The following is a 23,189-nucleotide window of genomic DNA, read 5'->3' as shown; positions in this document are numbered from 1 at the left end:
TTTCTAGCCCTCCTTTTCCTCTGTGTTCAAACAAGCTAGTGTTGCAGTCTTTTTAAGTTGGTAAAAGTACCTTTGTGGGAAATGTGCAATCCTTTCTATTGACATGTATGCCATTCCTAAGTTTGTGGCCATAGCTGGTATTTGCCCAACCTCACGCAAGAGCAAACATTGTAGTCATGCTCCCATGGGTGGCTTCCAGTATACTGATGCATAAGCAAAACTACAGGCAGCACCCCTATTCTAGGTCCTTGTTTGACTGTGGTATTATTTTAGAGGCATAGAGCCACTAGTGTTGGTAGCTGGGAAGGGAGTCAGGAACAGAGGGGTGACAGTCTCTTACACTGCAACAACCATTGTGAGAGGTGATATTCCTCTAAAAACCAAAATGAAGCCTACTCCCCTCAAAGCCTCCCCCCCCCCCCCCCCCCGGAGCCTGGCCAAGGTGTCTGGGGGGCACAGCCCNCCCCCCCCCCCCCCCCAATCTAGTCTCTAGCAGAGAAAAGGCCTCAGGACAAATCAGTTCAGGTACCCTTTGTCTCAAATTGTCTTTGGATTAAGGTGAGCTATAAAAACAATGTTAAAAGTTAGAAGGCTCTATTAAATGTTTGGCTTTTCTATTTGGAATGATGAAACACAGCAGGGATTACTCTCTAAAGTTAGCATTTAGGGGGGAAATGGCATACAGCTGGAATTACTCTCAGAAATGCTTTGTGTCCGTCACCCAGTAGACAGTGATGTGTACCATGTACGGTGCTGAGAAATGTGTAAGATACAAAAGAGGAGGTGCTCTTGCTGAGGGACCAGCTGCGCAGCAGAAACAGACGAGGAATGGCACATCCCGTCTCCCGGTTAATCAGAGCAGTAATACCTGTGCTATTTAAATTACTTCCTTTCTGTCCCCTCCCCCCCATCGAACAGTTGATTCACAAACTGGTATTTTCAGGTCTTGAGTAGTATGAGAAATATGGTGCAGTTCTTCAAAAACTAAATTCAGGAGCACCTGGCTGGCTCAGTTGAGGGTCCGACTTCCGCTCAGGTCATGATCTCGTGGTCCATGAGTTCAAGCCCATGTCAGCCTCTGTGCTGACAGCTCAGAGCCTGGAGTCTGTTTTGGATTCTGTGTCTTCCTCTCTGCCCCGCCCCCCATGCTCGCTTCCTCTCTCTCAAAAATAAAAAACATTTTAAAAAAACCCAAATTCAACCTAAGTTGCTAACTGGTAAAATATAGAGCAAGGTTGTCTTTGTGTCAGGCCCCTGTCCCCACCTAAGAGGTTAGATGTTCTATTTGCACAACTGGTGTTTGCAGGCCACGGCGAGTAGGGGTGGAGCCAGGCCTGAGCCACGGCCTTCCATATTCTGGGACTCAGCCATCTGCCTTCACTGCCCTCTTGCTCTTGAAGCCTCCTCTGCATGCGCGGTTGAGCAGGATCATCCTGCAGGGTTTGGGGCCTGCCGTCGACACTTCTTCCACCGCAGCCCTGCCGGACTCTCCCGGGTAGAGGGGGTGACGCGGCTGCCCCAGCACCCAGCTGGGACCTTTCCTGTTTCCGCTTTCTTCTCCGCAGCCAGGAGTCCGGGCCTAAGGCCCCTCAATTTATTCCAGTCTGTACTCACAGAGGTTCTTCCTTGCACAGGGTCGGTCTCAATAGGAAACTGAGGACACATCCACAGTGAGCGAACTCGAGGAATATTTATTATAACAGTGTGGGTGTGGGGCAAGGCTTCCCCAGTAGTTTTGTGGCTCAGGGCAAGAATGCAAATCGGACCCTTCTCCAGCCCCTCCCTTCTCTGCACACCCATCTTATTTTTTTTCATATTGATTCCATGTTGAAATAATTGAGATATCTTGAATATAAAAATTTTACCTATTTTTACCATTTTAATGAGACTAACAAAATTTAAAGTTACACGTACAGGTTACATTTCTACTTGACAATTCTGATTCAGTGGTGCTCAAGATCCTGCATTTTTAAAATACGGACATACAGACTTTTATTATCCCATTAAAAATTGTAATTATTGGAGTATAGTTGATAGTGTTATAGGAGTTTCAGGTGTGCAAAATAGTGTGATTCAGCAATTCTGTACATTGCTCAGTGCTCATCACAGGTGAGTTTAGTTAACCACCTGCCACACACAGTGTTGTTACAATATTATTGCTATATTCGTTTGCTGTACTTTTCCATCTCTGTGACTTGTTTTTTAAAGTAAGTTCTAAGCCCAATGTGGGGCTTGAACTCATGACCCCAAGGTCAAGAGTTGCATGCTTTCCTGACTGAGCCAGTCAGGCATGCCCTGTGACTTATTTTATAACTGAAAGTTTGTACCTCTTAATCACCTTCACGTGTCTTGCCCATCCCCCTATCCTCTTCCCCTCTGTCAACTACCAGCTCTCTCTACTTAGGAGTCTGTTCAGTTTAGATTCCACATATGAGTGAAATCGGTATTTGTTTTTCTCTGAATTATTCCATGTAACATAATACCCTCTAGGTCTATGTTGTCACACAAGGCAAGATCTTGTTCTTTTTTGTGGTTGAGTAATATTCCATTGTGCGTGTGCGTGTACATTCATCTTTATCCATTCATCTATCCAGGGAACTTAGATTGCTTCCATATCTTGGCTATTACCAATAATGCTGCCATAAACAGGGGTGCATAGCTTTTCGAATCAGTGTTTCTGTTTTCCAGTAGTGGAAATACTGGATTATAGGGTATTTCTATTTTTTGAGGAACCTCTACACTATTTTCCACGGTGGTTCTACCAATTTACATTCCCACCAGCAGTGCTTGAGGGTTCCCTTTTTGTCACATCCTCACCAGCACTAATTTCTTGTCTTTTTGATTTTAGCCATTATGACTGGTGTGAGGTGGTATCTCCTTGTAGTTTTGATTAGCATTTCCCTGATGATTAGTGACGTTGAGCATGTTTTCATGTGTCTCTTGGCTATCTCTGTTTTCTTCAGAAAAATGTATATTCAAGTCAGGACGTAGATTGGGTTGGTGTTTTTTTGTTTGTTTGTTTTGTTTTTTTTTTTTTAATTTTTTTTTTGGTGTGAACTGTATAAAGTCTTTTTATATTTTGGATATTAAACCCTTACTGGATACTTCATTTGCAAATATCCTCTCCAATTCAGTAGCTTCCCTGTGTATGTTTGTTAATGGTTCCCTTTGCTATGTAAAAGCTTTGTTTTGGTTTAGTCTCAATAGTTCATATTCGCCTGAGCACACATATCCATAAATATGTTGCTGAGGCTAAAGTCCAAGAGATTACCGTGTATGTTTTCTTTTAGGAGTTTTATGCTTTCAAGTCTTACACATGTAGGTCTTTAATCCATTTTCAGGTTTTTTGGATATATGTATAAAAAAGTCCAGTTTTCCCACAATTTAAGAGACTGTCTTTTCTCCATCATGTATTATTGCGTCCTTTACAGTATGTAGCTTAACTGACCATATAAGTATGGGTCTTTTTCTGGGCTCTCTACTTTGGTTCCATTGATCTATGGGTCTGTTTTTGTGCCAGTACCATACTGTTTTGATTACTACAGCTTTGTAGTGTATCTTGTAACCCAGGTTTGTGACACCTCCAGCTTTGTTCTTTCTCAAGACTGCTTTCGCTATTCAAGGTCTTTTGTGGTTACATACAAATTTTAGGATTATTTGTTGTATTTCTTTTTTCGGGGCATTGGCTCACCAGATCCTTCGAATGGGATGCTGGTGGTGGTGGTTTCCTCTCATTGAGCATCTCACAACTGAAGGTTAGATGACTTGCCTAAAGCTCCGTTTCAAATTCCTGGTACATTTTGTTGATGTAACTTTTAATGACCACCCAACTACTAAGGACAAAGTGCTTAGTGCTTCCCATCTGCTTCGCCCCAATTCTCGACTCAGTCACGATGTAACTCTGGGGCTGGGCATCTCTGAGCAGTATACACTAGATAGGAGAAGGGTGTTTGTAAGTGTGAGAACCTTGTAAGGGTCAGGGGGTGGAAAGGGCACTAGCACTGAGGCACATGCCCTATTTGGGAACTCTTCTGTCTCCTTGCCCACTTTCCTCCTGCTACCGGGTAGCTTTCTGCAGGTAAAGCAATAGGTTGATCCATGCAGCAGTTGCCCAGGAATCACTCTTCTCCAGGATCTAACCTGAAAGGGAGTAGGGGGAAGGGGGAAGAGTGATTCTGCAAAACTATCTGGGTTTCCTCTCAACAGCGCCTCTAACCTCTGACATTTCTTTCTCTCTTGTCCTGAAGAAAAGTCTGGGCAGGTTCCATATGGGTGACCTGCAGGCCCCCGTCCGTTCCTCCCCACGGAGCCACCATGCTACACCAAGTCACTGTGGGCACGCGCATTATATATGCATCTTTACAGAAAGTATGTAACTGGTAAGCAACTAGTTTTTCCCAGCGTACTAAAGATGGACCATTGTTAATACCACCATAAGCTCTAAGTTTTAACATTACTAGACCTTTCTCATTACGTAGCAAAAAATTCTAAAAAGATTACCCTGTAATTTGTATGAAATATTTGAGTTAAAGGTCATTCTTGCTACCCTTGATGTATCAATAGAAATGAGTAACCAGAGCATGAAAAAGACATACATACTAGCAAAGTACTGTTAAAAGATTTATTGCAATAATACAATAAAAGTTTAGAAAACATTTATTATGACTCAAACTGGTTTGGAAGTCGCAGAGAAATGGGAAATTCCTGCAACATGACACCACAAGGAAATTCTCAGACACTGTAGTTCTTTTAAAAACAGCATGCCTCTGAATGCTCCTTACCAAACTGTTGAAACACGAATCCTTAAATGAATTCTGTCCGACACCCAGTGTTGACATACTGTTTTCCCCCCTAACTTACAGATGTGCAAAACTTCTCTTAGTTATGTTCCATTACAAAAAAAAAGTAACAGACCATTTTAAGCAGCCTATTTGGTGCCTGTAGGTGTTTATTAGTACTACCTTGTTTTGACAAATCACTTTATATGGAAAACATGACCAAGTTCTATGGCTTTTGTCTAAAAAAAATACCAGCTTCAATTTTTAAAAAGCTGTTTACATATGGTTCTGGCACCTACATGAAAGATTTTAATGAGCAGCAAAGAGAGTAGAAAAAAACAGTGGTTGAAATGTATATTTAAGAATATTTACAAGGTGGATCCAGTGCAAAATAATGAAAACCAAAATATCTCAGCAGTGTAAGCCAGTATGTTGGTGTTCAAAACCACTACAGGGTTTGATCATTTAACCCTAAATAAAGTGCCTCTAGTTGATATAAACAACAACAAAATATACCCTATCAATCCCTAATTTCCCATATCCTTGTAATTTCTATTGAATTACTCTAAATGTGAGTTGTGACCTCTGGATTGTATTCTTTAGCTCAATCTCACATTCATGGTTTTGTAAGAGGCTTGAGAAAAACCATGACTGTGCATCTTTTAGCTGCAGTCCGTTTCTATCCCCAAGCCCCAAAAACGTCTTCCAGCACTGGAGACTAAGCTCTTCTTTTTGAGGGTTTGAAGTGCCTAGACAACCCTCATTTCAGGGGATTTAAGTTCATTTGGTATTTGTTCAAGTCTACTATATCCAGCCTCCATGAATGTCAGACGTGAGTGGTACAAATGCCGGCTCAGGGGTCATGAAGCTGAGCACGTCAGACAGACGTCTGCTAGTGAGAACCCATGCGGAGAAAAGCCCATTTCCTCCCTAAGTGGAAAACTAAGAGAGTCCGGGAACCTGGGACTCCTGGATTAACACCCTTCTTCTGCAACTTTACCAAACGCTAAATATATGAGTAGCAAAAGCTATATAGCACCTCGGGTTTGGAGGCAAAGTATCAGCTATGATAATTACAAGAAGGAAAGAAGCTAGGGTAGGACCAATCTCTGAATGATTTATCTGAGGTACTGTCATGCTAATCACACTAACAAGATATGGTAATAATGCCTGTTAGGAATTTTTCATAGGATTTCTTTTTGTAGTCATTACATAGGATTTTTTTTTTTGCAATTATTAAAAATAAAAAACTACTTACATATTTGTACATAATGCCTCTACAGTTTTCTTATAAGATTGTCACTACAAGAATGACAAGACAGACACATTAGCTGAAAACGCTCTCTTGGTGAGGGAAAATTCTGTCAGAGCTTCCCCAGGATAGAAAACGGGATCAGCTGTAATTTGCTCTGCATTTCTGAGCGAAGACAGTGTCCCGAGAGCAACAAAGACCTCTAAGAAAACAAGCAGGATGGTTTTCTCTTGGAAAACCTGCTACCTACTGAATCCCTTAGAAAGAAATTGGGACACCAGGAGAATGACCAGGGGCCATTAAGTGGCTTTTAACCTGTGCCCAGGCAGGCATTTCGCTTACCTTAATGACTTATTTTTCTCTCATAAAAAAAGTTCAGTTTCAAAATGCACATAGTGTAGATGGTAGGAATTCAATAATCTAAGTGAGAATGAACATAATTCCCTAGAGAATGTAAGAAAATAGTTTTTAAATCTCCAGGCCGTCATTGCAGCTGGGATTTCTTGCGTTCATGGATGTGGGTCCAAAAATAAAAAGACCTTCATTTCTTTGGTGTGTGGGAGAAAGAAAAACAGGAATGTCTGACAAGCTACGACAGCAGCAGCATGAGTGAAATAATTTTCAAACTCCTCCTCCCTCCCCCAGGAAAAAACCACGCCCCCCCCTTCCAAACAAACCAAAATTCTTGACCTAAAAACTAAGCATGACCAAATTCTAAAAAAATCAAGTATTTCAAATTGCCTGTTGGTTCTCTGGACAAAAAATCATGGCATAAGAACAAACGCATATGAAACAGTTTTTATCTTGCAAGTCCTGATCATCAAGAATCACTCCCTTGTGATTCCACCTCTAAAATGTGAAGTGCTCAGGAACAGTCTCCGCATCGCAAGGACCAACATGTCACCCTGCATCTGTGGGTCCTGGGGCCTGTGACTGAAGGGAGGCCAAATCAGTGTTCTGTTTCAGCAGAACAGAGCACGCACACTGGCCCTTCTCCCACCAACACTGGTCAGGGCAGAAGGACCTCTGACCCTGCTGTTCTACTGTAAGCATGCGGGTCACCCCCACTGGCCATCTGATAAACAGAAATGCTTGTCTCCCTGCTTTAAAACAAAACAAAACCAAAACACAATGGTTTAACCTCTTTCTGTTCCAGGCACTATTTTAACTGAATACATAAAGTTTACTAGAACAGAGTGGAAGAACAACTTTCTGGATGCAAACCTGGCATGTTTTGGTCCGGGCACATTAGCGGTGTCCAGTGTAAGCCTTAAACCAGGATGTCACCGAGGCTGCGGCAGAGGAGATCATCCCCCCTGCACTGCTGCTTGCGATGGGCGGGGACACCTGGCTGCTCTGGCTCTGGGAGCCTTCCACAGGCTGGGAAGGGATGTCACAAAACCGGGGGCTCGGCAAGTTCTCCCAGTCCGTGCCCAGGTCGGTTTCCTCGTCACTGACGTGCTCGTCGCCACTCTCATCTGATTCCCCAGCAACGCCGGGGTCCACAAACTCCATGGACTCCTCGAGGTCTGCTCGCACTTCAAAGGGTCCCGACCTGTGCACACACAGTGAAGGAGTCTTTAAGACAACCAGCGTTGCTGGGCTCCTGGGTGGCTCAGTTGGTTAAGCATCCAACTCTGGATTTTGGCTCAGGTCATGATCTCACGGTTTGTGGGATCAAGCCCCAGGTCAGGCTCTGCATGGAGCATGGAGCCTACTTGGGATTCTCTCTCCCTCTCTGCCCCTCCCCCACTTGCACTGTCTCAAAAAGTTAAAAAAAGATAACCAGCATTGTGATAACACATGACATAAGGCCTGACCGGACAGGAGGTCCAGAACCACCACTCCACCTGTTTCCTAAGTCTGCACTGTGCTCGCTGTTGGTCTACAATTGGGTTTTTCTTTACCTATATAGCTGCCATCCAAGTAATGAATAAAACAGTGATACCACACTTTTCCTCAATTCTACCTGCTTGACTTGTACAGATTCCAGATGGGAAATACCCATCCACTGAGACTGACCATGCTGGTCCCAAGCAGGAGCCCCCGTTTTGTACTACCGCATTACCTATGCATTTCAATGAGACAATTCTGACAAAAACGGTCACCTGATATATAGTCTGGTGTATTAGTGGAACAAGAAACAAATGTAAAGGAAAAAGCCATACAGATGTCCTATGTCTTATGGAAGCCACCAATTCCTATGTTCCTATGACTCAAAAGAACTAAAGGGTACGGCTGTATGCACGTTAGCGATGCTTCCTTGGATGCTGTCAACGGCAGGCTCCTGCACGCATTTTAAGACATCACCTAGTTTTCTAGGGACACATTTATAACAGAATGAGATCTAACTATTTAGGTTATATTCATCTGGAATAGTGCCTGTTTCCGCACTATATTTTAGGAGAAAACTATTCCCCGAAGGTCCCCAATGACGTCGCCATCTCCAAATCTAATCACCGTTCTCAGGCTTCGGCTCTGACAGCTCCTCAGCACCGCGCTGGAACCGTGTCAGCCCACCCCGCCCAGGCCTGCCGCCGCCTTTCCCTTGCCCCTTTCAAGTGCCACTCAGCTCCTGCCTCAGGAGAGCCATTTCCTTCTATCGGGTGGGCACTGTCACCCCACCCTCCTCTCTTCCTTGCGGCCAGCCAGGGACTGGGGCCAAGTCCCTCCAGCAGCCTCTCTCCAGTGCTGCCCCCAAGATAAGAACACATACCTCAGTTCAGTTACCATGCCACTGATATTTACGTTGGGGAAAATGACAAGGGTTAGAAAAATAGCAGAAATGAGAAATAACCTAGAACACAGCCTGCCATTTTAGTCTATGATCCAAAATTCTTCACAGCCTTTATAAAAGCCCAGTGCTGGCCTCCAGTGCACCGCACCACACCTGCACCTTCCAGATCACTTCCTCCAGGGTTAAGTAGCCTTCGTTTCTCCAAGACAACCCTGCTTCCCAGCTGAAACACAGCAAGGGTAACAGCTAACATTTCTGATCCAGGCACTGTTTTCAGAGCTTTACAAATACTAAATTGAAAGTTGCACCACAGGGTTTCCCTTTGGTCTCTGGGAGCATTTTACATTTCAAAAAGCCTCTCAGACCAGGGGCTCCCAAGTTTACCAGAAGTCCTTATTTTGCAAGGGGTGAAGGCAGCAGGAACTGGAAGACTCTGCGTACAACCCTCCTACCTCCCCCTGCAGCTTGATTTTCAAATCAACAGCCACTGAAACCAGCATCTTAGCGGAGTGTCCCTTTCCTGTTTCCATAAAAGATTCTCCTTACATTTCTTTTTTTTTTTTTTTTGATACCTCTTCCTCCTAGCCTCACAGCCTGCCAGAACTCTTCATCCGAGGGCTATGCGACCCAGGTGGCCAGTCTCAAAACAAGCCAGGTGGGCCTCCCCTTCACGCTCCTGCCTGAAATCCCCAAATAAGCCCCCTTTCAGTGCTCACCACGACCCTCCAGCTCAGTCCTCACTGCACTACTGCCTCCTCCCAGCCAGCATCTGCTTCCAGACAGCCCCACCCACCTCAGCTTGTCCGAGAGCAGCCTCCCGCTCTCCTTATGGCGGCTTCCTACTAAAACTATTCACAACTTAAGTATCTTAGCTGGGTTACCCCCTTTCCTAAACACAGGGCTCTCATTCTGTCCTGATGAGCTGTGGTCAGGGGACCTCCGCACCGAGCGCCAGGTCAAGCCTTCCTTTCTGCTAACTCAGAGGCATAGCCTGCTTTCTGTTCCTCTTTGATGCCGCCTTATCTACCTGGTGGGAGACTGCCACAGTCTCCAGACCCCATCCTGAAAGGTTTTCCCAGGGGACAGACAGGAGTGATACAAGGTGGGGCTGGGGATGATACTTCTTCCAGGCAGAGCTCCCCTGGAAACCACCTGGGTAGTTCTCCACTTGGAATCTCACAGGGCAGAGTCTACTTGGCATGGACAGGTGCTCAGTTAAGTACTTCAACTGAAAAATAAAGCAGTGGATAATTCCCGAAGCAGCCAGCTGGAACAATTTTTGTTGCCCAGCAAACACTGAGCCACACACATCACACAAAATTAACTAGCAAAAGAACCAAGTCTCTTATGCTTAATGTATTTATAGAATAAAGATTACTAATGATGCTGCAGGGAATTATTCTTACCAATTAAGGCAACAAAATGATCTTTTTGTTTTTTTTTAAAGTCTCTTCTACAAAATCTCTTATTTCAAAAATAGTTCCTGACAGAACATACAACTTCAAGAATGAACTCTATGCATTTTGGACGATAATGATGTGTTAATGTAAGCACCATCATAGTAAAGACTGAATGAGATTAAAAAAAAAAAATCAACAGATATGAGGTAACTGCATGGTCCGTCTCCCCACAGACTGCTTCCCAGCTGCAAGGAAAGAAAAATACAGGAATTTGCAGTGGAGAAGGTAAACAGCATCCTGGCTGGGTAATCAAATTTACATCACCAATGAGGGACAGATGGCCACTGTGGCCGCCAGTGTGTCCAGGAAACAGTCCTGCCCAGGCAGTGTTCCAGAGCCACAGAATGCACAGAATTCCTAGAGTCTCAATACAGGGAAACATCAAATTCAGAATGAAAGTTCTATTAAAACAAAGAGGAAAATGTTAATGTTGTAAAAGACAAAGTAGGCTATGAGAATGTTCCAAATTTAAAGGAGGTTAAAGAAACATAGCAACTAAGTCCAACACCAGACTCTAGACTGGATCCTGTACCGGAGGAGACAATACAGTAAAGGACATTAATCTGGTCCACGGACAAAATGGGCAGATGGGAGGTGATTCAAAGTATTGTATCAATGTGAAAGCTGCTAATGTTGGTGATTATACTAAGGTTAAGCAAGAAAATATTTTCAGGAGATATATACAGAAGTATTTAGGAGTCAAGAGCCATAACTTATTCTCTCATAAGGTTCAGGAAAAAGAAAAGTGTGTGTATGTGTATTTTTAGAGAGACACTGCACAAATGATAAAGCAAACACGGTAGAACAGTAACAAAGGTCATCCTGGGTAAATGGCTATGTGTCTTTGTACAAAATTTTTTTACAATTTTGAATATATCTGCAAGTTTGTATTTAAAAAAAAAAAAAAAAAGTTTGTGCTGGATTCTGGATGGGATCCTCATTTCAGCCGTTCTCAACGGAAACAGGAAATCCCACCCAAGTTCCAGTAACAATCTCTCCAAAGCCTTGATTGTGACTAAGGCAGGTCCGTGAAAGGGGACTTCTGAAGCTCTAGTTCCTGACCTCCCGGCTCAAAGACCATCAGCTCGCATGTAATGAGCCTGGCTGTGTATACGGACTTGCATCAGACAGAGCTCCCCGGCGCAAATTGGAGCGCTGACTCAGGGTGAGTCCGCAGAAGACTTCAGGCCCTCCGAGGAAAGCTGCCCGAGTAGAAGAGTGCCTGTCTCCCTGACCCACCACCAATGCTGGCTATCATCAGTCCTTTCCACTTTTCCAAACCGATGGTGAAAACTGGAAAGCTGTTTTGAATTACACTTCTTTATTCTTGGTTGAGGCTGAAGATTTTTTTCATTTAAATATGGACTACTTGCATTTTTTGTGTGTGAACTGCCTATATTAACCCACTGTCTACTTTTCTATTAGGTATGCCTTTCTTTTATAGATTTGAATTTTTTTGGAAAGATTTAAGTAGTCTAGATTTGAATCCATTGTCTGCTATACAAAGGATATCTGTTGCTTGTCTTTTAACTTTATGTATGGTATCTGGTATCCTACCAGAGGCATTCAGAGATCTGACATAGTAAAATACGTACTCCTTTCCTTCCTTCATGTTTTTGGACTTTGTGGCTTGTGTGGCAATTCCCTCCCCGCCCTATGATTATAAAACAGTCTTCTCTCCTAGGTATTTTCTAAGTTTTTGTTTTCTGGTTTTTTTTGTTTTGTTTTGTTTTAAGTAAAATAAGGTCTTTGTATCATCTTGGATTTTTATATATAGAATGTGGTATGAATCCGGCTTTTTCCCAGTATGAATAGCCAACTAGCTCACCATTATTGAGCTATTATTTGACTCAACATGCCACCCCTACAACCTATTCCCTGCATATACAGGGTCTGCTTCTGGATTCTATTCTCTTTGTCTCACTGTTCCACCTACTTGCATGCTAACAGCACCTTGTTTTAATTGCCTTTATACTCTGTGTTAAAAGGGGCCAAGCCCATCTTTTACTATTCTTTTCCAAAATATCCTTGCAGACTGTGCTTCTAGTTGAACTTCAGAATTAGCCTGTCAAAGTTCCAATACATATCTGTTGAAATTCTGATCAGGTTTCCTTTTGGGGAGAAGTAGCTTTTTTTATAATACTCCGCCTTCCTATTTCTAGAAAATCCTAAGGGTCTTCACTGTCTCAGCATTCTTTCATTCAGTCCCACACCTCAAACAGTGCCTGGCTGACATTCAAGAAATGTGCATTGCATAATTTAAAGTTTTCATATTCTCTTCATATAGATTTGCATGTATTTTGTAAAAGTTATTCCTATCCGTAGTTTTTGTTGCTTCAATAAAAGGGATTTTTTTTTTTTTTTTTTTTAATCTTCTGCCTCATTGCTGGCCTATAAGAAAGCAGTTGCTCTTTGTATGGTGGTCTTGTACCTAGTCACTATTCTGAACTGTCATTTCTAATAGTTTTAGTTCTCCTGGATGTCCAGTTCAATAATATCCTCTGCAATAATGTCAATTTAGTTTCTTTCTTTCCAATGTAAGTATAGCTTACTTCTTTGTAAAAATGTTTTGCTTCACCTAGGCCCCCAGAGCAATGTTAACACTGCAGTGATAATTAGCATCCTTTTTAATTCCTGACTAGAGAGGAAGGCTTTTATCAAACATCAATATAAGTAAAATGTCATCAGTCTTTTCTGTAGGTTTATGGTAGATATCCTTTACTTATAATCTATTTTTTAATCTGCAAGTAGTTTTCTTTATTAATAGGAACTGAATTTTATTCCCTGCTTTTCTGGCATCTATCAAGTTGGTCTTACATTTTTTTTCTTCTTTAATCTGTTAGTATGGTGAAGTAGTGTACAGTGGATAAAAGCATGAGTATCTACCTTCTGGAGTCAGATGTGTGCTGGGACCCTGGCTCCACTACTTTTACTGCCTCTGTGACCATGGACATGAATTACTTGACCATGCTAAGCTTCAGTTACCACCTGCTCTGTAAAATAAGAGTAATAATCCCACTTGTGATTTAAAGCATGTCATGTAGTTGGCTAAGGGTCAATAAATACTGGCTCAATAAATATTAGTTATTATAAAGGATAAATTTCCTAATGTTGAACCCTTTACAAATAAGGTACAGAGAGAATGGCAAGCTGACCCACAGTAAGCAGCCACTAAAACTGAAATGGACTTCTGATGGGTTCGTGTGGGTCGTGAACAAATGAATGGACTTTAAGGTGAGGGCCTGAACTCCCCTATAAAACAGCACAAAATTCTGGTGTGTGTGCTATTTCCTGGAGATAGTACACAGCTTTTTCCAAAGAGTTCTATGTCTTAGGAAAGTGTTTGCGGTGGGGGGAGAAACACAAGCCAGTGTTTAAGGGCAGATCACCACAGAAGTCCACTGCATCGTGGAGGAAGCCAGGCACCCTGGCCGGTGGAGCGGGTACCCTTGGAGCCTTGGTTCCACTGTCACAGCAAGTGAACACAGGAAAGGGACTCCCCAAAGGAACCTTCCCACCTTCTGTTTTCTTTGTTCTCTTTCCAAAGTGCCAATACCTTAACCAAGTCAGATCTGCAGATCTGTGTGGACAGACGGCTCAGAGCAAGGAAAGCAGTGCTCAGAGAGGGCTGCTTGGGTGGCACCAAAGAAAACCTCATCTGTGTCCTGCTTTTACGGCTGAGAGACTAGAAAGATCCCACAGACCAGTCCTGCTTCGTCTTTTTTGTTACTGACCTGTTTTTAAGCTAATGGATTTTTAAACTACTTCACTCCATAAACTTCTAATAACCTTAATGTCCAATAAATGGTGACCAGATCAACAAAAAGAAAATTGGGAAGGACTATTGCAGTGGGAGGGGTGAGCAGGCAAATGCACAGGAAACGGGGTAGACCTTCCACAGGGCCGGGAAAAACTAATGTGGATTCAAAGAAGTGGCTTTTGGTCTTCAAGGACAGCACCAGGTGGCCCTGCTCCAGGAATAGTTGGGTTCTTCTCTTTTGTTTTAGGTGTTAAAATTGTTTGATACTAATTTTCTGAGAAATGATTCTGTAAGGACCATAAAGATTCAAAGAGGATTAGCCACCGGTTTCCTCCTGTGCGGGACTGCTTTATTTTTGTCCTCTTTGGAGACTTTGGGGGTGGGGAACAGGCCCCTGTGCTCTGCCTCTCCTTAAAAGTACTCACAATACCACCACTTAGAAAAAAGCAAACACCCTTCTTACCTGCCCAGGTGTTCAGAGTTCGGACTGACCAGGTACATGAGATTCCTGAGAGTATGCAGTGGTTGTAACTGATCTAAATTTACATGCTAGAAAAAGCAAAAAACTGATTAATATTCTCAACCATGTAACAAATTAAAAATTAGCTCACAGCATATGTCCATACCTGAGAAAAGCACAGGTAAAGAATATTTGCATTCAGTTTCTTCACTGCTCGAGTAAATTTCTGTCTGCTGAGATTTTCCCCACAAAATTCACTGGAAAAGAAACATATAATTTGTAAAGTTGTAGTTTTTTGAGGAAATTCTATGTTAAAATAGCTATTTTGAAGAGTTAAGTTTTACCCCACAGTTCAGTATAAAACATATAATACCCCCCATTTCCTTTGCCTCTTTATAAGCTATGCTAACCAGAGACTTTCTAAGAATGAACTATTGAATTCTCTCATGAAGAGCAATTTCACCGCATCTATAAAAATTACAAATGCATACCCCACCCCCAACCAAGCAACTGCACTTCTGAAAAATTTACTGAACAGTAATGAAATGACAAATGTACATAATTATTCCGTAAAGTATAAACAGGAGACTGGTAAGATCCTGGCACACATTTACCCAGAGAAGCCTCTGCTAACCGTCCACTCCATGCAGGACAGCTGAAGACTCACAATGGCCCTCGGAGGCCCATCCAGTCTGCACCTCCACCTTCACTCTCCCCAGGGCTTTCTCTTCGCCCGCAGCCTCTCCTCCAGAGACCCCCATGGCTCGCTCCCCGCCCCTCCCACTCAGGGTCACACGTCATCACACACCTGCCCACCCAGGCACAAGCCCTTCCCTGCCTCCCCATTCCCACTCCTTCACCCTGCTTAAATGTCCTCCACAGTATTTATCACCACCTGACACACGCCGTATTTATCATTCATCCCTCTGCTAGAATGAAAGGCCAAGAGGGCAGGGATTCTGTTTTCATCACCACTGTACCGCCTCAGTGCCCAGAACAATGCTCAAATATTTATTAAATACTCAAAAAGCAAGGTGCAAAACACCCTGGTAAAGCAGAACACCTTTTGTTTAAAAGAGGAGAGAGATGGTAATGCAGACGTACATTGGCTTGAAAGGTAAAGATAACTGGACGGGGATAGGAAGGTCATAATAGGAACTGAGTAGATTGTAAACCTTTACATTTTTTTTTTAAAGATTTTATTTTTAAGTAATCTCTATACCCAACATGGGGCTTGAACTCACAGCCCTTAGATAAAGAATCACATGCTCCTCCAACTGAGCCACCCAGGCACCTGTATATATATATATATATATATATTTTTTTTTTTTCAATTTTTAAACCATGTGTTTTTCTTATAAAAAAATTTTTAAAATGCCCAAGTGTCACAATTTACCCAGTTCTTCCACACGAGCATACCCTCTGAATATCCTGGTTTTTCCTTCAATTATTTTTCCAAGTGGGAGAATTCTCCGTGGTCTTTTCAGAGTTCATGTGCAATTGTAAGATAATGAGGCAAACTTGCATATTAGGCTTTTGAAATTAATCTCAGTATTTCACAGTCATTCTTCTTAGTAATAAATTCCTATTTTTGGTTAGTTAGAATAGAAGACAACAGGAACACAAGAGATCTAAGATAAGGATGACATCGCCACCTTTAATGACTTGCCTGTTGCACAGCTTTTTGGGAAGATTTATGTCAAGGATGTGAGACAAAATGTTGACCAGCTGAGTGGCATAGCACAGCGCAGCGCTGACCGTGTAAGCGGGGTTGCTGTGCTCCATGTCTGCAGCGGAGAAACAACCAAACACAAACAACTTTAATTCCAACAAAAAATACCAACGAACCTCGATTTTATGATTTGTCGTCTTGTCAGGACATCGTTGATGGTTATGTTTTGCTCCTTACTAATATACTTACAAAAGGTTCATGGCCAGACATTAATGTTTCATCGTTTACAGTTTTTTTGCTGAGTGGAATGTAAACTAAACAAATGGGCCTAAGCAGGAGCAACATAAATGAAATTAAGTCTGAACTGCTTGGACCTGCTACGGTATTATTTATCAGAGCAAATCAGTAAACACCCCACTTAAGTGCCACCTTCTCAGAGAGGCCTCCCCTGACTGCCCTATGGAAAAGCAGTCCCTTCCTGCATAGCCCCACCCAGAGTGGTGCTGGGTCTGTACAGGGCACACACTCAGTACGACGCCTTTGATCAGTACTTGCTTTCTGTCCTTCTACCCACAGAAAGGCAAAGGGCTACACCTGTCTTGGTGACATCACCTTTCTATCACCAGCACCCAGCACAGCGCATGACAGAAAGCAAATACTCGCTACATATTTGCTAAATGACTAAATGAACAATCTTCTCTCCACCAAAGAAACCTACGGGGGTTTTAAAGGGTTTTTCCATTACGGTATTTCCATCTCCATGTAGGCCTGCTAAAAACAAGCTCTTTACAAAGAAACAAAAACGGGATTCACAACAGGCTAAATACACCAACTAGTGTGGTCTTTTATATAAATAAAGCAATATTGGCCCCTAAAAGGTGAAGTATCTAAAAAATATTTCGGTCCATGCACTGATTGACTAGATCTACAACGTGGCATATCCATATTACATACAACGGAATACTATTCAGTTATAGAAAGAATGAAATGCTAATACATGCTGCAATATGGAAGAACTTGAAAACATTATGCTATGTAAAAAAAATCCACACACAAAAGGCCACACAGTTATGAGCCAATTTTTATGAAATATCCAAAACAGACACATCTATAGAGACAGAAAACAAAATTGCAGATCTTCCTCGACTTACAATGAGCTGTGCCCCGATAAACCCACAGCTTAGCCCGGCCCGCCTGACACAGACCCAGAACGATTACGTTAGCCTACAGTTGGGCAAAATCATCTAACACAAAGCCTGTTTATAATAAAGTGTTGACTACCTCATGCTGTGTAATGAACACTGTACAGAAAGTGAAACCCAGAACAGTTATCGGTGCATCTACCGGCTGCTGGCCCTCATGATTGCGTGGCTGCCTGGGAGCTGTGGTGTGGCCACCAGTGCCCAGCATCGCAAGAGGGTGTGTACCGCATCTCGCTAGCTCAGGAAAAGATTGAAATTCAAAGCACGGTTTCCACTGAATGTGCATGGCTTTTGCACCATCATAAAGTCAAAAAATCCTAAGTTGAACCATCGTAAGTTGGGATCATCTGTGGGGGATGCTAAGGGCTGGGAGGAGAGGGGCAGGGGAGAGACTGTCTCATGCCCCAGAGTTTCCATCTGGGGTGACATAAGTGCTCTGCAACTAAACTGAGGTAATAATTGCACAATGCTGTGAATGTACTTATGTCACTAAATTTTTTACACTTTAAAACTGTTCATCTTGTTAGGTCAATTCTATCTCAATTAGAAAATACGTATACTTATAAAAGTTTTCAGAGACTATTTTGTTTCTTACCAGGCCCCTGTGTGGTTTTCTTCTCTTCTACCCAACTGTAGTAGGCTGAGTAGTCCCCGTTGTTGGGAAGGCTAATCCAAGGTCCTGTAATGCTAATGCTGGTGTCCCCATTGTGATCATCACAGACCCATCTGCCGGAGAGGTAAGTCGTCCTCCGGGCTTCAGCAAGCTTGCTCACGGTGCTGGAGGTCATGGCACTGTCACTCTCTGAGCACACATCAGCAGGATCTCTAAAAATCGGAACATACGTACAGATTTCAAGGGACTCGGTTCTAAACAGCATGCAGGATACTCGCCTGGTACATAGAACTCTGGAAGACACACCCAAACAAGGACAGGAATTTAAGTGGAACACACAGAGGCACGTCATTCTATCAGAGATGAAGCTCAAACCAGCTATGGTACAGAAGCCCCCAGCAGGGTGGCAAAGATGGCACCCAGACCTAGGGCCTCAAGTATCAGGTTCTCAAACAATCTGGTCTCAAGACCCCTTCGCATGCTTACAATTTTTTGAGGACCCCAAAGAGCTTTTGTGTACGTGGGTTAAATCTATAGATGTTTACTTGTATTAGAAATTGGAGAAAAATTCAAACTATTAACTCATTAGGAAATAATCTATTACATGTTAACACAGCCTATTTTTAAGGGGAAAAAACAATCTGTACTTTTCCAAACAAGAAAATCAGTGAAGAGTGACACGGTCTGCTGACGGCTGAAACACGCGGCACAGCAGAGCGCTGGTCACGACCTCTGGAAATCTCCTAGGTACCCAGGTGCTGCATTTGTTCTGTCAGGCAGGAATAGTGTCCTATGAAAAAAACTAGTTCCACTTGCAACTCACTCCAAGTGTTTTCTTTTTCCTGAGCCAATCATGGCACTGAAGTGCCACGGAGCAAAAGGGCTTCTGCATACCTCCCATTTCATCATATGGTTTATTAAAAAGATGTGTACACAGGGCAAGCCTTAAAAAATTTTAAATAAAAATAGTAATTCCTACTGCTTCATCAAGAACATTCTTGGTGGAAACCACTTTTTCAAACCTTGCGAGTACATGGTGGAATACAAGGGCTAGTGACACAGCTGGTACCGCTGCCTAGACATCTGTCAAGGCACCGGAGTCTTTACCCACGATGGCTTCTGAGCCACTAGAGCAACACAGTGAAACAGGAAAAGAAAGTGTTATTATTATCAAAATACTTCTGATTGCACAGACCCAAGAGGTCCAGAGACAACACTTTGAGAATGGCCAGCCTGAAGAATGGAACAGAAAGCGAGCGCCAAGCACCCAAAATGCACCGTGGCAGAAGAACACAGTGTGTCTGGGGAGCGGAGATGATCAGTGTACTTGTTGCAGGATGCACAAAGGAAGAGCCAGGAGATGGTGCTGGAAGAGTAGATGGGAACCTGGCAGACTGGGAAGGGCCCTCCGTACTGCTCTGAGTTGAGTTTCCGTCCTCCTAGCCAGCGGTTCTCAATCCCTTCTCCTCCTGCCGCAGCGGGCCTGGGAAGTGACGCCTACTGGCTGGCACGGGGAAGACTGCGCCCGAGGGCACTACTGCCAGTTCTAAGCTGTACCTCTACTTCCTTCTTCCAGTTAAGGAAGTCTGAGAAATGTGAATGAACTAGAAATCTTATTACAGGAGTAACTTCAGAACAATCTGCCTAAAAAAGTCACAGCGTATAATAATACACACTACCACGAAAGACTTCAGCAGCCCAGGGACAGAGGAGAAAGTTTTTCTCCATGTTTTCTCTTCTGCAATTTCCTATGCAGTTGTCAGTCTCCTTGGTCTCCCAAAATCTGGGACAGTCTTAGGACAGTGTCTGTTTACTATAATGTGTTTTAAACACTGATCGCTTGGCCTATCAGAATCTACTTTAATGTTTTTTATTTTCTTTTTGAGAGGGGAGGGAGGGGCAGAGAGTGGGAGACAGAATCTGAATCCAGGCTGAGTCGTCAGCACAGAGCCTGATGAAGGACTTGAATCCACATACTGTGAGATTATCTATGACCTGAGCCAAAGTCAGATGCTTAACCGACTGAGCCACCCAGGTCCCCCACCCCCATCAGAATCAAATGTAGCTTCGGCGCACCTAGCTGGCTCAGTTGGAAGAGCAAGCAACTCTTTGAGTTGTCAGTTTGAGACCCATGCTGGGCATAGAGATTACTAAAAAAGTAAACTTAAAAAAAATCTAGCATAATATTTCGGGTTTTTTTCAGCTTTTTCCTCCCCAAAGGCCAGGTCACTTTTTTTTTTTTTTTTAATGTTTCTTTTGAGAGAGAGAGAGAGAGAGAGAGAGGGAGAATGAGAACAAGAGCCCACACATGCATGGGGTGAGGGGGAGGAGAGAGAGAGGGAGGCAGAGAATCCAACTCAAAATCATGCTCGGTGAGATCATGACCTGAGGCGAACTCAGACATTTAACTGACTGAGCCACCCAGGCACCCCTGGTCACCTGTCTTTACAGAGGTTTCTGAAAAACCCAAATCCTCCCTATTGACCCAAAAGGCTACCTTAGAAGAGTCTATTTCTGAACTTTCTATTCTGCTCTATTTTGAATCTACCTTTTTGTTTTTATACTTAACAACAATTACTAATGAAAAATTACTTAGTAAGAGTCAGAGAGCAGTCCAGAAGCAACAACCAGACCTTTAGGGCTTAAGGAAGTTAACTCCGCAATAGCTGAAAGGGCACAGGAAAGCAGAGGTAGCAAAGAACAGTAACAGTCCTAACCAGCAACAGTCCACTGACCATCCAGGGAAGAGTATTGGAAAGTGAGGGCAACTGGAACGGACGGGAAAATTCTTACCCAGAAGAACCTGATGGTTATAACGTGAGAAAGCAGGGCGCCTGGGTGGCTCAGTTGGTTGAGTGTCCGACCTCAGCTCAGGTCATAATCTCAAAGTTCGTGAATTTGAGCCCCGCATCAGGCTCTGCACTGTCCACACCAAGCCTGCTTCAGATCCTGTCTCCCTCTCTCTCTCTGCCCCCCCCCCTGTGCTGTCTCTCTCTTAAAAACCAACAATAAAAAAAAAAATTTTTTTTAAAAAAAAAGCAAATGAAACTCCTCAGTGGCAGTCCTCAAACCTCATCATCATCTGGGGAAGGTTAAAAAAAATAAAAGTAATGGGAGATGGACTGGGAGGCTGAGGTTGTGTCCTCTGGAACCTGTATTTTTCAAACATTCCCAGGTGACTGTGAAGAACAGCCAGGTGGGGAACTACCATCCTGTCCATCCAGTGACTCCTGAGGGTATCCACGCACTACAGCCTAAGACTACACTTACAACATCTAGTGCTTGCCCCTGGTGGCTTAGTTACCAGGAAAAGGCTTGATCAGTCAACAAGCAAGGGCCCCACTTTTCTGAGGGCCACCGCCCTTCACCTTGGCTGCCTCCCCAATTTCGTGCAGCGTGTACTGTTTGCTGAAGCAGATAAGACTTCAGTTTCATTACTAGGAAAGCCAATGACCCTAGAATGAACCCAATAAATGAGCGGCTGATATATTTGAAAAATACTTGATCTTTGGAACCTGATCTATTCCTAGAGTCAAAAGACTCACCGTACCTCACATTAGTCTTTACTTCCTCAATTGGAAAAATGACAGAGGTGAGCTCTAATATATGAGATCGCCGAAGATTTGCCAGACGCTCATAATGACTCCTTAAGTCTATGTTTTTTTTTTCTACCAGGTCACCAAGTTTGCGATTGTGCCTCTGAATCTTCTCCTTTTTCTCTTGATGGCGCTGTGCTCGAGTATAAAGCTTCTGATTCTTTTCCTTGGTTTTGACAAGGCCTTCAGAATCTAAAATAAATAAATCACACCCAACAATTATTACTACAAATAGTTACTGGGGACTACAGAACCCACCACCCAAGCATAATTCCTGCAGTTTAACTGAAAGCGAAAAGTTCAATCAGGGTGACTCGATAATGCTAAAAGGAAACAGAGTTCAGCTTAAGTAGATTTTACACCTAAATCAATGTGGACCACTGCCAGAAGGCCTCTGGGTCTCCATCTGTAGTCATCATTTGTAAGAACCCCTCAACAACTGTCAAGTTTAAGCTCAGACCAGGAAGTACTTGACTTACGGTAAGCACCAAAGAATAACCATGCTGGGCAAAAAAGATCTAATTTAAGTCTGGAAACCTTACTGGCTATCTGATTTCTCTTAGAAACCTCTCACATGTGCCTTGGGCACCACTCAAACCCAGGGATAATCTCATGGCAGGTGGGCATCCAGCAAAGGACCAGACCAAGGGCTCTGATAAGTCGCAGTGGAGTGCAGGGCGGAGAACCTGTCCAGCGAACAGCTATTCTATGCCGCATATGAAGCTCTGCAGGAGCAACAAAAGCCCAGCCACACAACCAAGAAAGGACACAGATGCTCATCCTGTCTGATGTGTGTCCCTTTTCATGGAGCTCCTTCCGGTTCGGGGTTAAGACCTGCTAGAGGGTTAGGTTGTAGCTAAACTTCTCTAGAGTGGCCAAAACAAGTTGGAAAACCTCAGGCAGATGCCGAGAAACAATGTAGGAGGTCAGACAAGTTCAAAATCAAGCTCATCATTTTCCCACGAAAGCTTTATCTTGATACCTAGGTTCTCTACTTAATGATTACACTTGACCCAGCCACTGCCCAAGTCAGTTACCTGCTGGTCAATTCTATGAGCTGATCATTCCAGGACAGTTCCTTAGGTCTAGGGCTTTTTTTTTCATTCCCACTGTTACAGTCTTGTTAACTCTCACCCAAACCTAGTGTCCAGCTCAGCTCCACTCCATGCAGTCACTGGCTCAGTCTTCATCAACCATAACCAGCGCCCCAACAGTCTCCACTGCCAAACACAGATCGACCTCCCTGGCCTTGAGGCCACCCCCACAACAGCACATACCCCACTGTTCCCTTCTGCACACCCTCCATTCAAGCCTCATTCTATTACCAGACACTCCAAACCTTTGCCACAAAGTGACGCTATTTTTTAGTTTTAGGGAGAGAGATCACAAATGGGGGAGAGAGGCAGTGGGGAGAGGGAGAGAGAGAAAGTGGGGGCAGAGGGGGAGGGAGAGGGAGAGAGACTCACTCCCAAACAGGCTCCACACACAGCGCAGAGCCTGACACTGGGCTCCATCCTACAACCTTTGGGTCATGACCTGAGCCAAAATCAAGAGTTGGACACAACCAGCTGAGCCACCCAGGCTCTCCAAAGTGGAACTATTTAAATGCACACATGCATGCATGGATACAGAACCAGTCAACATTCCCTTTATGATGTC

The 23,189-nt window shown here is 43.4% G+C and overlaps 1 protein-coding gene across 2 annotated transcripts in view; it reads right to left on the bottom strand.

The window, feature by feature from the left end:
* Window positions 1-4,607: 4,607 nt before the first annotated feature.
* ATG14 (autophagy related 14) overlaps window positions 4,608-23,189 on the bottom strand; it is a 38,798-nt gene continuing 20,216 nt past the window's right edge. Inside the window, exons 5-11 of one of the 2 annotated variants that reach the window (XM_039240487.1) lie at window positions 21,485-21,722; window positions 17,917-18,146; window positions 16,117-16,234; window positions 14,614-14,704; window positions 14,451-14,536; window positions 7,255-7,585; window positions 4,608-6,957 (exon numbers count right to left, since the gene is read on the bottom strand). In XM_039240487.1, coding sequence (XP_039096418.1) covers window positions 7,279-7,585; window positions 14,451-14,536; window positions 14,614-14,704; window positions 16,117-16,234; window positions 17,917-18,146; window positions 21,485-21,722 — 1,070 coding nt within the window. In that variant the 3' untranslated portion in view covers window positions 4,608-6,957; window positions 7,255-7,278. Of the gene's footprint in view, window positions 7,586-14,450; window positions 14,537-14,613; window positions 14,705-16,116; window positions 16,235-17,916; window positions 18,147-21,484; window positions 21,723-23,189 lie in introns of both variants that reach the window. The other variant, XM_039240486.1, reaches the window with a different exon arrangement.

This window comes from Hyaena hyaena, unplaced genomic scaffold, assembly GCF_003009895.1.
Source record: "Hyaena hyaena isolate Hyena2069 unplaced genomic scaffold, ASM300989v1 scaffold_175, whole genome shotgun sequence".
NCBI lineage: Eukaryota > Metazoa > Chordata > Mammalia > Carnivora > Hyaenidae > Hyaena > Hyaena hyaena.
The sequence above is the reverse complement of the archived record's forward strand: the minus strand, read 5'-3'. Positions and strand labels throughout refer to the sequence as shown.